This window comes from Dermacentor andersoni, chromosome 4, assembly GCF_023375885.2.
Source record: "Dermacentor andersoni chromosome 4, qqDerAnde1_hic_scaffold, whole genome shotgun sequence".
Taxonomy (NCBI): Eukaryota; Metazoa; Arthropoda; class Arachnida; order Ixodida; family Ixodidae; genus Dermacentor; species Dermacentor andersoni.
Window position 1 is genome coordinate 29,661,008 of NC_092817.1, and position 16,408 is coordinate 29,677,415.

At 45.7% G+C, this 16,408-nt stretch overlaps 1 protein-coding gene across 4 annotated transcripts in view; it reads right to left on the reverse strand.

Annotated features, from left to right (window-relative positions):
* Window positions 1–1,689: 1,689 nt before the first annotated feature.
* The window catches only part of LOC126536840 (uncharacterized), a 271,240-nt gene continuing 256,521 nt past the window's right edge, over window positions 1,690–16,408 (reverse strand). For all 4 annotated transcript variants that reach the window (XM_055073552.1, XM_050183850.2, XM_050183849.2 and 1 more), the window contains exons 8-9: window positions 5,481–5,766; window positions 1,690–2,735 (exon numbers count right to left, since the gene is read on the reverse strand). In XM_055073552.1, the coding sequence (XP_054929527.1) occupies window positions 5,483–5,766 (284 nt within the window). In that variant the 3' untranslated portion in view covers window positions 1,690–2,735; window positions 5,481–5,482. The remainder of the gene's footprint in view (window positions 2,736–5,480; window positions 5,767–16,408) is intronic.

Genomic DNA, 16,408 nt, shown 5'->3' on the forward strand with positions numbered 1-16,408 from the left:
AGAAACCATGAGTTCATAGCAGCTCGCACCTTGAAGCGATTGAAATACTCATCAACGTGCACAAGCGCACGAATGCGTGGAAACGTTTAATTTGGATACATTGACTGGTGCGAAAAAAATCGAGGACATAAATACAAGTCTGCCTCGTTTCGCACGTCTTTTTCAAATGGAACAAAGTGCACATCGTAGCCCTTATGGTGTTTACTCTATATGTATTGATATCCTAAAAAATTTTTGCTTCGCGTCATTACATATGTTATAGATAATGTACTAACGAGTCGAAGCATCGGTAGTATTAGAGCAATCTTAAGGACACAAAATGAAACGCGTGAAAAATTCTGACCGTTTCGGCTGTCATTTGCCCGTGGGAGCTAGTGTCTCGAGGGAACTGAAACACTCATTGACGTTTACAAGCGCAAAAACGCATCATAACACTTCTTCACATCTTTCAAACTCCTAAGCGCATCAGCCCTGATCAGATGGGATCTACAGAAACACTGGATTTTTCCAGGATTCCCGACGTGCCATCGATATCTAATCGTAAGGGTGAATCTTCAAGACCCGCCACGTGATGATGCACTATTGATGACCATATCAAACTGGTCAAACCATGGCCTGCGCATATCTGAGCAAGCGTGGCAAAGGCTTCATAAGCCAACGCCAAGAAGGATGAGTGGGGAGACTGCTTTGGGCCATCGGCCGTAGGCAAACGCGGATACGTGAGGCGAACTCCCCGCCACCTCCCTTTGTGTATGTCTGTGTTAACGCTCGCCGACTTATCCCTAACGATGTGATGATGCGAATGAAATCTCGGGTTTTACCTGCCAGAACCGCAATTTGATTATAAGGCACACAGCAGTGGGGGACACCGGATTAATTTTGACAACCAGGGGATCTTTAACGGGCTCCCCAAAGATGTTACCGCGATCAGATGCTTCTTCGCGACTGCTTTCAAGCTATCGTTCCTGGAAGGGGCGTTTGCCCGCACGTTCTGCACCCGCTGTGGCCAACGTAGACTGCACGTAGTCACTGACGCTTGCAGACTTCAGGAACTGCAGCAGTGCACGTGTCGCTTTCTGACCTTGCGCTGCATGTGGCCACGGTTGAAGTATCACTGCCACTGAGGATAGTCTTTAATCAAGGCGATATGACGTGGTCGAGATTAGTAGGCGCTGTTTATCGCGGCCAGGAGAGATGCAAAGATGTTAGACTTCTTACAGCCGGAACAGGCTGGTGGTGCTGCCGCATTTTATAACGAGGAACAAATTAACCTTTGGGGCGATTGCATTATGCGCCAAAACCGCGATTTAATTATGAGGCACGCCGTAGTAGGGGACTGCGGATTAATATTAAGCACCACTGTTTCTTTAGAACGACAGAAAGCTGAGCTAGTTGGTAAGGATTCATTATGCAAAAAGGTGAAGCGTGCAGACAGGACAAAAGAGAAGAGAAGTGGACAACACGAACGCCGAGATCGTGTTGTCCATTTCTCTTCTCAGGAGTTCTTTAACGTGCCCCCAACGCACGGGTCATGGGCATTCTTGCATTTCGCCCCCATCAAAATGCGGACGCCGCGGCCGGGATCTGAATCCACGACCTCGTGCTTAGTAGCGCGACACCAAAGCCACTAAGTCACCACGACGGGTAACTTTTGGGATACGACATCAAGGGAAACACAAACGGCAGGAATGAATGAAGGGGTAACATCGTTCACTTTATTGTTACTCGTCGTGATCCCAGATTACACAGTACAACACAGTAACGCGCCCGTGACATTAAAACTGTCTACCATACAACGAAAGTGAATCAGTGGTGAGTCGTTCAACTTCACCCGAACCCGCATCACAAGTCTGTTATTAGAGACGAAGTACTACGCTTGTGGTAGTCGACTGGTTCATCTTTCGAGTAATAATGGGATATACGTAGAGCAGGCGTCTGCGTGTTTCAGGGCTTTTAAAAAGCACCTGTGCGACAACCTGGGAGCGAGGTTTATCTGTACAGTTATGGGGCAGGGATTGGCCCACCTTGTTCACACGCAAACTTTTATTCTTTTCGGCAGCTGTAAACGAGAAGATGGAAACACTCAATGCGACATATTATAACTTGTTCCATGCGAACGTTCACAGTCAGAGATCCTCAGTCATGCGACTCTCAGGAGTCCCGAAGTATCGACGTGAAAACGCAGCAAGCTGACCGATCGAAAAATTTCAGATTTGCGAGCTTTTGCGTTGCCTTTGTCAGACACATGCGGCAATACGAGTATTGCCACGAAAAGTAATTTCCGGGACATCTGTAGCTCTACGAAGCTGCTCTTATTGCTTCCAAAACGCAACGATGAAAGATGGCCGAATTCTGAAGAACAACTTCAATGCTGGTATCACTGAAGAACGCTGTTATACAGAAACTCTTATGAGTCAAAGAACAGCAAGGAGGTTGTCGAAGCCGCGTGCTGTCAAGTAAGATGATCCCATCGCTATTTTCTGAGCCTGCTGACCAGCGGTTCGCAGGATGACATGCAGTCTTCGGCAGGAGTTCGTCGGCAGGGATTTTAGATACCCTGTCTTTCGAGGAATTAGTATCTAAGGCACGGCGTGTCAGTCTACTTGTGTTGCGTTTGATGTTATTTCTTGGCATTTGCTTCCGCTGATGATTGTGATCTTTGTTTTCGCTGGACGGCTGTCACCGCTCTACCAGTCGCTTCTCGATTCGGGGCTGTGCTCTAGCACCGGAACAGCCTGCGAACAATAAGAGATACGATAATGAACATACTTTAAATAGTTTTGCAATGTAGGGGATGCAAAAAAGACATGGATATTATATAGGTTAAGCAAAAGAGCTAGCCGATGCAAAAAACTACAACAAAAAACAGGAAAGAAAGCAACACGAAACAGTGAGCATACAATACACTGTTTATTTAAACCTCCCATTATATATGCGGCGCCTCTAAAAGTATAACTTATGCGCATATTGTAAGGAACGTCAGAGCATCAGCGTTTGCTGAGGGCTGACATCAAGGTGGTTATAAGAAATGCAATCTTGCTATACGGAATTGACTATAAAATTCAGCCAGCTTGATGATAGGACCGACTATTCCTATCCTGTATGTAGCACAAATGAATTTGAACTCACACAAACGCACGTACATGATATATATATATATATATATATATATATATATATATATATATGTATATGAACGCGGAATAAGAAAACCGAGGGGCTCAATTTTTAGTCCTATCATAAGAAACCAATAAGCAAAGACACCAAGGATAGCATAGGGGAAATTATTTGTATTTATGAACTGAATTAAAAAAAAAATATATATATATATATATATATATATATATATATATATATATATATATATATATATATATATAACGGAAATCAAAGGGGATGAAGAACAACTGGCCCCAGGTGGGATACGAACCCATGTCTTCGCATTACGCATGAGATGCTCTTACCTAGTGAGCTACCGCGGCGCTGTTTCCCCATTCACTTTCTGCTGCAATGTGTATGTTTATATTCTATAACTAATCCTGAGATTGTTAGCCAGCGCCACCACTCACAAGTCTTGGCGGCGGATGTGGAACACCTTTCTGCCGCAGGCGTCACGTGTACGTGAACATGTTGGATGAAGGTAACTAACTGGTCGCCGAGGTCCATTAAGAGCATCGCACGCGTAATGCGAAGGCGTAGGTTCGTATCCAACCTGCAGCCAGTTTTTTTTTCATCCACTTTCATTTCCATTAATTTATCATTGTCTTTAATTCAGCTAATAAGTAAAAGTAATGTCCCCTATGCTATCCTTGGTGTATATATATACTTCGTGAAAGCAAAATACACGCAGAGTGCCTCGAGCGGCCAGTCGCGTAGCAATTTTGTGTGTATTTGCGGGCTTCTTTTACACTTGGAAAAACATTTTACGTAGCACGTATTGAGCAACAAAAAGTTGTATCATGAGTTTTTCATGTTGCTCTACCATTTTCTCCTTGACGGTTTTTATCTAATCATAATATTTGAGAAGTTCATTATTTCTTACGACTAATTACGTAATTAGGCAAAATGCAAGAAAGAATAATAATCCAAGTATCTCAAAGCGACGGCAAACATTACCTCGCTTCCATCCTATGTGGCATTTTGCATATTTTAAAATCTTGGTGCCTGATAGTTGGGACATACTGTATATGTGGCCCTGATGATGAAAGTTTCACTTCTGAAACTGTTGGCAAATAAAAAGTAAATTCCTGACAAAGCCCGATTGCGCTTTCGTTTCAAGTTTCAACTAGAAGCTGACCCATTGGTGTCCTCTTCGTACTATATATATCCGCCGCCAAGGCCGTGATGAGTGGTGGAGTTGACTTACAATCCCAGGGTTAGTTCAAGTAGATAAACATAGATACCCCAGAAAGTGGATAGGAAAATAGTGCCGCGGTAGGGTATTTGGTAAGAGCATGACACGGGCAATGCGAAGACGTCGTTCAGGATCCTACCTGCGGCCAGTTGTTTTAAATGCGTAAGTATTTCTATGCCTACCCAACGAGAAATTTGTCCGACCGTGAAGTAAGACGAATGCAATGGCTCATACCCTCGTAAACAATGGCTCATATCCCCGTAAGAAAAAAACTGCAATGGCTCATACCCACGTAAGGCAGAGGCTACAAGCGCCCAGCAAAATGAAGTGAACAGTGCATACATTCATTGGAATCACTCATACAACACACGGGACAGTATACGTTTCAATAAGGAACGAGCTCAAAACAAGCATCCGAACCATCAATAAAGCATTGCATACCTCCGTCAGCAATTGTAGGGGTGGTTTTGCAACAGCTTCGCTGGACATCCAGGTTGATAAGGACCGATAAGAGTTGCATCGCGTTCGATAAGTTTGACAACGACCCATGAAGGTTGATAGCGGTTTACGCTGGTCGAACCAAGTTTCATAAGATTGATAATGAAACCGAGCTGCTTGGAGATGAACAAGTGGCACAATGCTTACGCACACTTAGACAATGCCCAGAGTAGTTTCTACGTGAAATTTTTTCTTCTACTTTCATTTTCAGTTATCTATCATTATCCTAAGTTATCCTATGTTATATAACTTATCATGATTGCCGTACTTGGCCTGTCGATCAAATTTAGACGACCTTTCAGCTTTGAGTGCCGCTTGTTTTGTCCGGCCACACAAATTCGCCCACTAAACAGTCAGATTCGTGACTTACAGCTTTAGCACTGCTTGTTCTTCGTCATCACCACAATGCCACAATACTCCTCACACGCACGCCGCGGTTGTGCTGGCCAAATAGGTTCTCATTATTGTCATTAACCGGGATTCATATTGAAGCACGCAGATATTTGGGGGAAAAACAAAGAAATTACTCATATTCTCGCGGCGCACCGCAGAGCGCGGCGCTGCGGACGGGTGCGACCCCACATGTCCCGGTCAACGTTGAACCCGTCGGCGACGCCGTCCCGCGTACCGTCAGATGGTCCACTTGTACACGCTCTCGCTGACCACCTCGGCGACCGGCAGCTGCCGCTCGGCGCCCGGCGGCTGGCGCGCAGCTTCTTCCTCCGCCTCTTCCTCGTCCTCCTCGTCTTCCTCGTCCCTCTCGACGGGGCTGGGCCTCGGGGACACCAGGTACACGTGCGACAGGGTCTCGCCGCTGCCCGTGGCGCCCAGGCTCTGGTGCAGCGTGTCTGCGGGTCCGTTGGCGCGAGCCTGGCTCTCCTCCTTGATCGGCGTCAACCGGCAGGAACTCAGCGCTGCGCCATAGCGAAAGCACAGCGTTAGGCGGGCGAGGGAACTGCGTGACAACTTCTCGGTTCAAACACGCATGTGAAATGCAGAAAATTAATACTCCCGTCAGGCTGCCGCTAAAGCGACTTAAGTTAATCATCTTGCAATTAAATGAGCTGGCAAAAATTTATAAAGCAGTCTCGGTAGGTCGTTCTTCTTTTTTTTTGCTTAATCCGTGAACTTGCCCGGAAATCGCGAAGTCTGAAAATATGTTAACCTCCGTAACTAGGAAAATAAAAGAAAGAAAGAGAAGAAAAAATTAAAAATTAGACGCAGTTTTTCATACATAACAATATGCGCAGACATTAGCGCGTCTAAAACGGACAATTATAGTTATTATCTTCTAGTACGCGGGAAAATATCAGCTCATTTTGTAAGTTTCCTGAGCTTATAAATCATGCTATAATAAAAAATAAAAATAACATATCAGTTGTGTACGGTTTATCAGCCTCATACATAACCCAGATGGATAGCTCGTCGAGTTGGTGTGTGTTCATGGTAATGAGTACGGGGCGAAAAATATACACCGACAACAGAAGAGCAGAAACCACAAGCGCTGACTTGTGACTGAAGTTTATTTCGTAACAGCTCATTAAATATACCAAGGCATTCTCTACAGAAAAAAAAAAAAAATGTGTGAACAGCTATAACACAGTGCATCACAGATGTCAAGAAAAAAACACGTGTCCTTGTGTTTGTGTATTTTCCGCCATGTGTCTCCAGTGCAGAGCAGCACTAGCTCAGGTCGACCTCTCTGTCGTTCTTATAAACAAAATATATCTATACATCACCACGTACAACACACCATAAGTAGCATATGTCCGAATAGTTTATAATATTGCGATATCCCTCAGGTGATGTTATAAGATGTAAACGTGACATATTATGCGCTGGCAGACGGCCTAAAACAGGTCACCGCTAGCGTCAATTTCCTCACCAATAGCTTTCGCCAAATTCAGGTTACACTCGGGAACCCCAACAGCGGCCTCGGAGCTCTCACAGATCGCATCGACGCCATTGAGGCGCAAATGGCTTCACCCACCACCGTCGTACAGCTGCTAACCGTTCCCACCATATTGAAGGAAGCTAGACTTCAGTATCCCAGCAGCGCGGCGACAGTAGGTACCAGTCTTTGCGCAGCCCGAACTGCCCCGTTAGGCGGTAGTCCGTCCGGTCAGCGCAATAATGAATAGATCCAAAGTAAGTTTTTGCACGTGGCAATGGAGCTGCAGGTGGTATTCAAACAAGAAAGGCCCTCTGCAGCAGTTTTTCAGCATGCACGCACTCAGGAGTTTTTTTCGGGGGGGGGGGGGCAACCCAAGGTAACTTTTCTGTGCAAATAAGGGGGGGTACCTTTACTAGTACAAATGTGAATAACGCCCACCATTCGCCATAAAAACGCGTAAACCCACAAAATAGAAATGAAATAAAGTGTATTTTACAGGTACGCCTGTGCGATACACCTCTCCTTTACTTGGCAAACAAAGAACCACGCCAAATGGACTAGCACAGGAAAGAAGCGCAGGAAGAACACGGCCAAGAACAAGTAAAGAAGCGAAAGTGTAAAATAAAGATTACTTTAGTAGAATAGAACTTTAAAAGCAGTAGTTGGCAACAAAGGCACACGGACCGCGTGGAGTTGTGCTACTCCGCCAGCCAATGACAGAAGCAAACAAAATCGTCATCATGCATCCGTTTCAAGATGGCGCCGTACTTGATACCTCCGGAGTATCTGCTGTCCTTCAAAAGCCTTTTCATCGGCGGAAACAATGAGGTGTGCAACAGACATGGACAAAATGTATCGAGTGAGCATTTCAGTCTTCAAAAGTCTGCCGTGCAGTTCATTTCACTGCTGAACCCGTTTTACTCATGAAACTTCACTGATAACTGAAGTGAAACTTCACAACAAATAGTTGTAGTGAAGCAAGCATATTATTTCAGTTCAATAATGAATTAGGCATTCGCCATTCCATTTTAATAGGCGAGGGGAAAAGTATAAACTTACGAGCTAATAATTTTATTTTTGTAGTTACCGCTTTATTTGGTTAACAGAAGAGGTTTGAAGTACGAATTATTTGCAGCCTCGCGGAGGAACAGTGGCTGGTGGTAATGAGGGCGTGGGCGGGGCTTCATTGCAGACTTAAGAGGAAGCTTACGCTCGGGTGCTCCTATCTAAATACATGTAAATGGCGAATTCGTTTTTTTCAGCAACAACTGCACCAAATTTGATGAGGTTTGTTGCATTTAAAAGAAAAACTTAAACTCTAGTGGTTGTTGTTTTCTACCTTTTGCTTTATATCATTAATAGTTTATTAAAATTATAAAAAATCGATAATTTTCATGAAACGATACTATCAAGTTTACAACTCCGTCTTTCGGCAACGAAAAATAATATCCCAATTCTGAGAATTGCATTTAATAGCACATTTAAAGCGGACAAAAGTGATTTGTTACATATGAATCTAAAAAAATTTAGTCATATGGAAATACACCTTTTGCAACACCCTTCTAAACAATGTACCAAATTCACATAAAATGTAAAATGCTACATCGAATTTGTCCGCTTTGAATGGTGTAATGGATGCCGTTTAGAGAACCGCGACTTCTGTCCTTGATGAAGAGCTATGGATTTGTAAATTTCGTGCTTCTATTTTATTTTAAACTGTCGAATATTTGAAAATCTTTTAAAGAAAGGCACTAAATCAAAATTCCGCTTCATACAGTCACTAGAATTTAACTGCCTCTCTCAAATGCAACAAATTTCATTAAAATTGGTCCAGGGGTTATCTCAGAAAAACGTTTTTACGTTTTACGTGTATTTGAATAGGCCGCCTCGGAGTTGGGCCCGAGCTAAAGCTTCCTCTTAAATTGTATCCGACTATAGTAGCGTTTTATGAATTATCTCTGGAAGAAATATACAGAAATATATATTTGCAGAACAATCACAGTTCTTTTGGGTCCCTCGTTTACTGCTCTAACAAGTTAAGTGCCACAACCGACTCTTATTGTTATTTGGGAAGTTACGTAACGATGCGTGGCCGCCAGTCACGTACAACCGCGTATGGCGCAGGAATCTGCGACTCTACACGTACTGCGCCCACCGCGGAAGGTTAGAAAAACATACATATAAGCACAGCAGAGAAGTGGCAACGTTAAGCGGCTCGAATGATAACTGTAGAAGCGTCATTCAGAACACACGGAATTGTCCTCCACTTCCGGCGGCGTTTTCTCTACTTCCTTCTTAAATAAAAAGATGTTGATACATGAATATTTTCATAAACAACGGCTACATTTGTTAATTTTTGCTTTTCCTTCCTGTTTGGCTGTTGCCATGGCTCTCTCCCTTAGTAGATCGCTTAATTTCTCAAATCCTTGTGACTCTTGTTTCCAGTTGGCAATCTTGCACGAAAAGAGCTGTACAATTAGAGAAAAACCAGACGAGTTAACAGGTGACAGTCATATTGCCCATGAGTTTCAAGGTTATTGCAGGGATTGATGATGGATGCAATCTAGCATTATCTTATTTTCCACCTTATCTAACCCATATCACGGGTATATGGTTCCGTGGATCTGTCAGCGTCGCGGCGAGCCGTCACTCGAGGAAATAATAAAACAAATAGAAAAGCTAAACGCAATTGGCATTTTCTCTGGCCGCAACTCGTTCTACGTGCATACAGACCAGCTGACCACGAACTGAATCCCTTTCCTGGTCCCTGGATCAGTCTAAACGAAGAAGGTTGAACTTACGAAGCAACAACGATGGGCGTGACCGTTGAATAGACAGTAACAACTGAATGCATCTCGAGTTAATCGCGCGGGCACCGAATTGATGGGGAAACTGGCCATCACATCCAAGGAGACGCCGATAACTACCGCCATCAAAAAGGAGTGAAAAAGGCAGCAAAATGTTGATCGCCGAATAGCTGTCAAGTCTCAACATTGATTTGGCGGCGCTTTAGGAATGTGTGTGAGAAATGGTGGCGTGGGCGGGGAGTGCGGGGGGGGGGGGGGGGGGGTATGCGTCTTAATTTCGGTGGCAGGGGGGGGGTTGGACCCCCCCCTTGGGTACGTGCCTGTTTTCAGGTCTTTCGTATTAGTCTCCGCGGCCTCGCGCCAGGGCTAGGGCTATAGGGCCGTGTCGGGCCAGCCCGGGGGGCGCGGGATTTGTACCGTGATCGATAAAAGGCTTACTTATTTCACCCACGATCTTAAGCTGGTGAGCGGTAGAATCGAATATGTCATGGTTGAGATCGTGCTCAACGCGCCGCAGTGGAATCAGTGCAGAAACAGCGTGTTCGTCCTCAATATCTGTAGCAACTCCAGGGACTCGCGCCAGCAGTTTAAGACCATCCTTAAGGAAGTGACCGACTTGGCCGGCCCTCGGCCCTTAGTCGTTGTCGGCGACTTCAACCCACCGTACGGCATCTGGGGTTACGTCAACGACACCACCAAGGGGCGCAACCTCTGGCAAGACGCCAACGAGATGGACCTCACTCTGGTCACTGACAAGGCTTTTCCCGCGCGCATCGGCAACTCCGTCACGCGGGACTCGACACTCGACCTCGCCTTCGTAAGGAACGTTGAGGGCGTGGGCTGGGAGAACACGGCCATGGAGTTCGGCCACAGCCATAGTGCCCCTGTGCATCCTCCCACGCGCACTCAGTGTTCACTTTCTCCGTCTTTCCCTCTTTCTAGTCCCCTTTCATCCACCTGCAGTGTAGGGTAGCAAACCGGTGCTCGTCTGGTTGACCTCCCTGTCTTTCCTTTCTTTGCTCTCTCTCTCTATCTCTCTCCTGAAGTAAAGTTTTTCTTTAAACGTAGTATGTCTACATACGCTTTCGGGAAAATGAGCACGATAAAGGAGGCAAAGCGAGACTTTCCGGCTAGGATCAAGGAAAGACAGCGAGAATTCAATATCAGCAAAGTGGTCGCACTGAGTGTGCTCGCGGCGCGCATACCGAGTGTATGCGCGGTACGCGTCGCACGCTCGCCGGCACGGGACGAGCTTTTTTCCTGGACACACAGAGCGCTTGCGAAAAGCCCCTTGCGCGCACTGCGTATGTCACTGACTTCAGGTATAGAGAAAAGACCCGGCAAAAGGCGGTGGGCCAGCTCGCACTGGTGAAAAACATGTAATTGGATTGGCGTGGCACAACGCCCCCTTTGTTTCTTGGCCTTCGCCTGCACCACCATTTGCTATTATGTGGCAAAGATAAACGCAATTGACTGGACGCCGTGAACGTGAAAGAAAGACGACTCTTTGTGTAGTTCTGTTCGATCAATATAACTTTTTCTCCGTTCGAACGAAAGTAGGAGCGAATAGTAATTACGGTCGAATAATTTCGAACCGAACAGTTCCGATAGTTGGGGAATTTGCACAAACAACTGGCATAAGAGCCACATGTTGACAACTGTAAATGAGAAAGCTTGTACTTGCAAAAAAACAAAAACAAGAATCAGGTTAATATTTGGAGTCAGTTTCTTTTCGAAGTGCTGTTTTCAGATATTTTTATGCATTAATGTATGTTTATCATTTATTACAACTGCAGCAGCACAGAAAACTTGTTTACAAGGTCTTGCTCAATGCTGTGCTAAAATATTCGCGTGGTTAAGGCCGCGGGAGCGTTTCGCGTTCGCCCGTCTTGAATCTTCGCGACGCTGTAAAGTGCGATATTGGGCTGTTTCACATGCTGCGACTGGAGCGAAAAAAAAATCGGGGAAATCGCACGCGTCGCAATGAGATGTTTAGAGAGATTCACGCGATTGCGATGTCAACGACGCGACGGGTGTGACGCCCATTGTTGCTTGCTTCCAGGTCTTGCGGCATACACCGCATAATTTTTCATATGTAATGAAAATACCTACACGTTGTGATATAATTGGCTTGTCTTTGATAGATTTGTTTTGGAGTGCGCAACAGCGGTTCCTGACGTTCAGTGCGGGGAGACAAGGCGGTCGTTCAGAGCTGTTCGGAGATCGTCGTTCAGCTCTCTTTGTTTTCCCATGTGCCTACTATGTACGCGTCGTTCAGCTTGCACTCATCGCATATGCAGTATTCGGAATCTGGCTGCAGCGAAGACGTCGTGTCAGCGCACTGAGACCATCGCGCTACCCGTGTTGAGCGTCAGCTTCTGAAGAAATTATGTTTGTATATTGCTGGTAACTGCGCGTAAGCTGTGCCTGCGTCTAACAATATGCTTGCACCAAACGCAGCAGCAAGCAACAACCCGAAAGCTCACGTCTGCCTCCTGAAGGAAGCCGCAAATGATTTTTGTGTGATTGCTGAAGTTGGAATACAATTAGTGTTGTGAACTTCAACCGTAGCGCTAACTTGCTGTCTCCATTGCTGCTCGTGTGCTGTAATTATGTATAGACGTCCTCTCTGAATATTTCGAAAGGCGTGAAAGCCGACACCAAATTTTTTAGGGGGTAGCTGTGGTCACATACGTAGCACCGCAGCATTCTTATAGACATGGGCGTCTTCTATTTTCTCGCCCTGAGCCTCGCGCTGTGAGCATATTGTGAATATGTACCAAAAAGCTTTCTTTTGTTTAAAAAGAAATCAATATGCTGCAGTACGTAGTGCGGCGGCGTAGCCCCATGACAAATAATAAATACGTCGTTAGGAGTACATTTGTTTGCTTAATAAGAAAATATAGCGCTAGAATTTTGTATTTAAAGTGGCAAGCGTGAAGTAGGAAGCTGTCGGAACTGTCGGTCCATCTCGTTGACGTGTGTGCTTCTACCTCCTTCAGCACATTACCTTAAGGTGATTACCAAGAGCCTATACAACTGGAGCAGATGTTATGGTTCCTTAATTGAAAATTAAAACAAGCATTCACATCTGTTGTTCTAGTCATATAGTTAACCTGTATTTGACCAATGCTATAGCATGCTAGTTGAAGCCATTTCAACCTAGATTAATCGACCAAAATATGAAAGTGCAAGGAAATTAAGCTTCAAGCTACAATGTAATCTGGTATTCTCGAACGTATTGAATTAGCATTTATTAGCACAGTTATTTATTAAACCTTGTGTTGAAATCTACGAAATGTCGCCACCAAATAATGGTCAAGATGGCCAGCAGTAGGGGCAAAAAATATGGCACCGCTCCAATGCAGTTGCTGGAATCCGCATGAGGTGAACCTTTCACAACAATCAATCATATTCTATAAAACTAAGTGCAATGTGTAATTTTGTCCTTATTGTCATCCTGTGCAACACGGATGTGTTCTTATGCAATGCTTGCTTATGCACCGTACAGGTCAAAACTATATTGCCATGTGTAATGTATGCATAGCTCGCTGAACTCACTCTAACGCCAGCTCACTAAGACTTGGACTCACCCGTGAGGCTACGTTTCTGTGAGCCTGATCGAGTAAAATTTTGGTGAACATTAGTCAGAGCAAACTTGGCTACGTAGAATATTCGCTAAGTCTGAGTCCGCATGAACTAGGCTTAGTAGAATTTTGAGGAGTCTGCACACATATGCCATTAAATCACATGACGGAATAAATCAGTTAGCAGCTCCATCTCACAATCTAAAAAAAAAAGGAGATTAAGATACAAAAGTGCCATGCTGTGTTTGTATATGTTCCAAGCTTAATGATACTTATTTTTAAGAAGCATTAATGACAGGATATGGTTATATGAGTTTGCGGAGTAATACATGTAACCGCAGTATAATTAGCCACTTTGCCTCTGTTTTTTAGGCACGACCTATGCCTCGGGATACGTCTACACACTTCAATATCTGTGGACGTGCAAGAACCATCCGCAATTGAAAGGATGGCTACCATTCACAGGAAGGGATGTATCCGACTGACTTTACTGCATGATTTTGTTTCGCTTTTGTTTAATTTGTTATCTGCTGTTTGCAAAAACAAGGTGTTTGTCTGTTTGCACATTGTTGCACGCGATTTACAGGAAGTAGCGAGAGAAGCATGGAAAGGCAGGGGTGTTTACATCTGAGTAGTTTCTTACAATACTGTGATATGCTACGACCTGGAAAAACAAAAATTCAATGCACTGAAGTAAGTGCAATACACAACTCCTTTTAAAGCTGAAGGTGAACACAGGGGCAGCAAGTATGCAAAGTCTGCAACATATTGAATGTTTATTGATTTACGTGCAGGAAAACAAGATACATAAGAAAAAAAGAGATCAGCTGTTTAAATGATGCTTATCGCGCATCAAATTATCGATGTCGATAAAAGCTCCAGGCTGGACACCAGAGCCATCTTGGGGCCAGACCTAACCAAGGCCTTCAATAACGTCACGGATGAGGCCATACTGAACCAACTGGCACAACTTCAGGTTGGACATCGAACATAGAACTACGTGAAGAATTTCGTTACAGGTGGTACGGCCACCATTACCATCGGAGGGTTGCAGTCGCCAATTATTCACTTCGGCAGCAAAGGCACGCCGCAAGGATCGGTTCTGTCCCCTTTTCTGTTTAACGTGGCCTTGCTCGGACTACCGCCTGCATTAGCTCGCATCCCCAACCACAAGCATAGCCTCTACGCAGACGATATCACCCTGTGGGTCACCTGGGGCAGCGACGGGGACATCTAAGACACGCTGCAGCAAGCCATCAACGAGGTCGTTGCATACGTAGAACCGCGCGGCCTGGAGTGCTCCTCACAGAAATCATAGCTCCTTCTGTACAAGCCTAATGGGGAGGTCGACGCCAAGACCCTCACCCCTCCCACCCGCCGTGGTTGCCCAGTGGCTATGGTGTTAGGCTGCTGAGCACAAGGTCGCGGGATCGAATCCCGGCCACGGCGGCCGCATTTCGATGGGGGCGAAATGCGAAAACACCCGTGTACTTAGATTTAGGTGCACGTTAAAGAACCCCAGGTGGTCGAAATTTCCGGAGTCCTCCACTACGGCGTGCCTCATAATCAGAAAGTGGTTTTGGCACGTAAAACCCCATAATTTAATTTTTTTTCACCCCCCCCCCCCAGGTAGAACTCCACGTGCATCAGCAACGCACACCTACTGTACCTAGCTTCCGTATCCTTGGCTTACGAATCTAACAAAACGGCAGAAACACGGACATACTCAAGAAATTCGATACTTATGTACACCAAACCACTCTCCTCATTGCATGCATCGCAAATCGACATCACGGCATGAAAGAAAAACAACCTTATACGCCTGGTAACCACCTACGCCCTGAGCAGGATCACCTATGTCGCCTTGTACCTTAGCCTCAATGCAAATGACAAGCTGAAACCCAATACTATGATCAAGAGGGCCTTTAAACAAGCCCTACATCTTCCCATCTCCACCTCTAACGAGAAACTGGACGCCCTCGGCATTCACAACACCTTAGACGAGCTTATTGAAGGGCAGCGTATTAGCCAATACTGACACGTGTACTTATATTTATCGGGCGACCACGTTTCGCCGCCTAACAAATCTTATCGCACAGCGCGGGACGCGCCTACATGTATCCGAAGTTTCTGGAAAGTTATCGATGCCTCTATCCGCTGTATGTTGTCGCCGGACCTTGTGTTATCTGATTTCATCGCGTGACGCGAATGGTGTAGAACTTTGTGGAAGTCACGCGGGTCCCAACGATTAGTCTGGAATATTCGATGACTGCTGTATAAAAGCTGACGCGCTGGACCCGCTGATCAGATTTTCGACGATCGCCGACAGTGTTCGCCGCTATCGTTGTGCTATAAGCGTAGCCTGTTTTTGTGGGCACAGGTTCGCCCAATAAAAGTTAGGTTTGTTCTTCACAGTATTGCTACTGTGTTCTTGAACGTCACCACCACGTGACAATACGAACGACTCGCCAATTCCACAACGGGCAGGCACATTCTAGGCACCCTAGGCATAACGCACACCACCCAATTCGGACCAAAAGTACCCATCCCTCCAAACATTCACGCTCAGCTAGTTATCCCGCCCATACCTCGCAATATGCACCCTGAACACAATCCGGAGCGACGTGCAGAAAGAGCTAAACAACTACAAGAGCGCTACGACCAAGCCGCTGACGTAGCGTACGTGGTGTAAGATTTGTAGAGGTCGATGGAAGGAACTTGGGGGGACAGGACTAGGCGAGCAGGATTTATTTACAGTATTTACATTAGAACAAGCGATACATTCGACAGTCTAGCATGACTGCCAAATGGAGCACGCAAGACGAAGCATACAACATGTGGGCACGAAGCTCCAAACACATTGCTTCTCGAGCACGAGCACACAGCTCACGAGCACGATCACATCAGTTCGATCAGTAGACGAGCCACCTTTGAGCGGGAGGAGGAGGGCTCACACATACACGTACGCACTGGTTTCCCAGAACCAGAGTTGAGCGCGTCCTCGTAGCCAGGTGGTCACACCTGACCCCAGCCGGCGCCTCTAAATTCAAGAGCTGCCTTTCTCCTGTAGTCGCCACGAGTGTCAGCAGACTGCGGCGAATCCTGGGGCCCACGTACCGCAAAGCACCCTTTTGTTAAGGAAGTTTTTCTTGCTGCAGAGAGACCATGAAGACCCGGCAAATCAACCAACAATACACGGGGCGCCAAACGTGGCCAGCCCTGCTGCCGTCGCCGATTCCCCGAACGAGGCGCATGGTGGATTAACGCT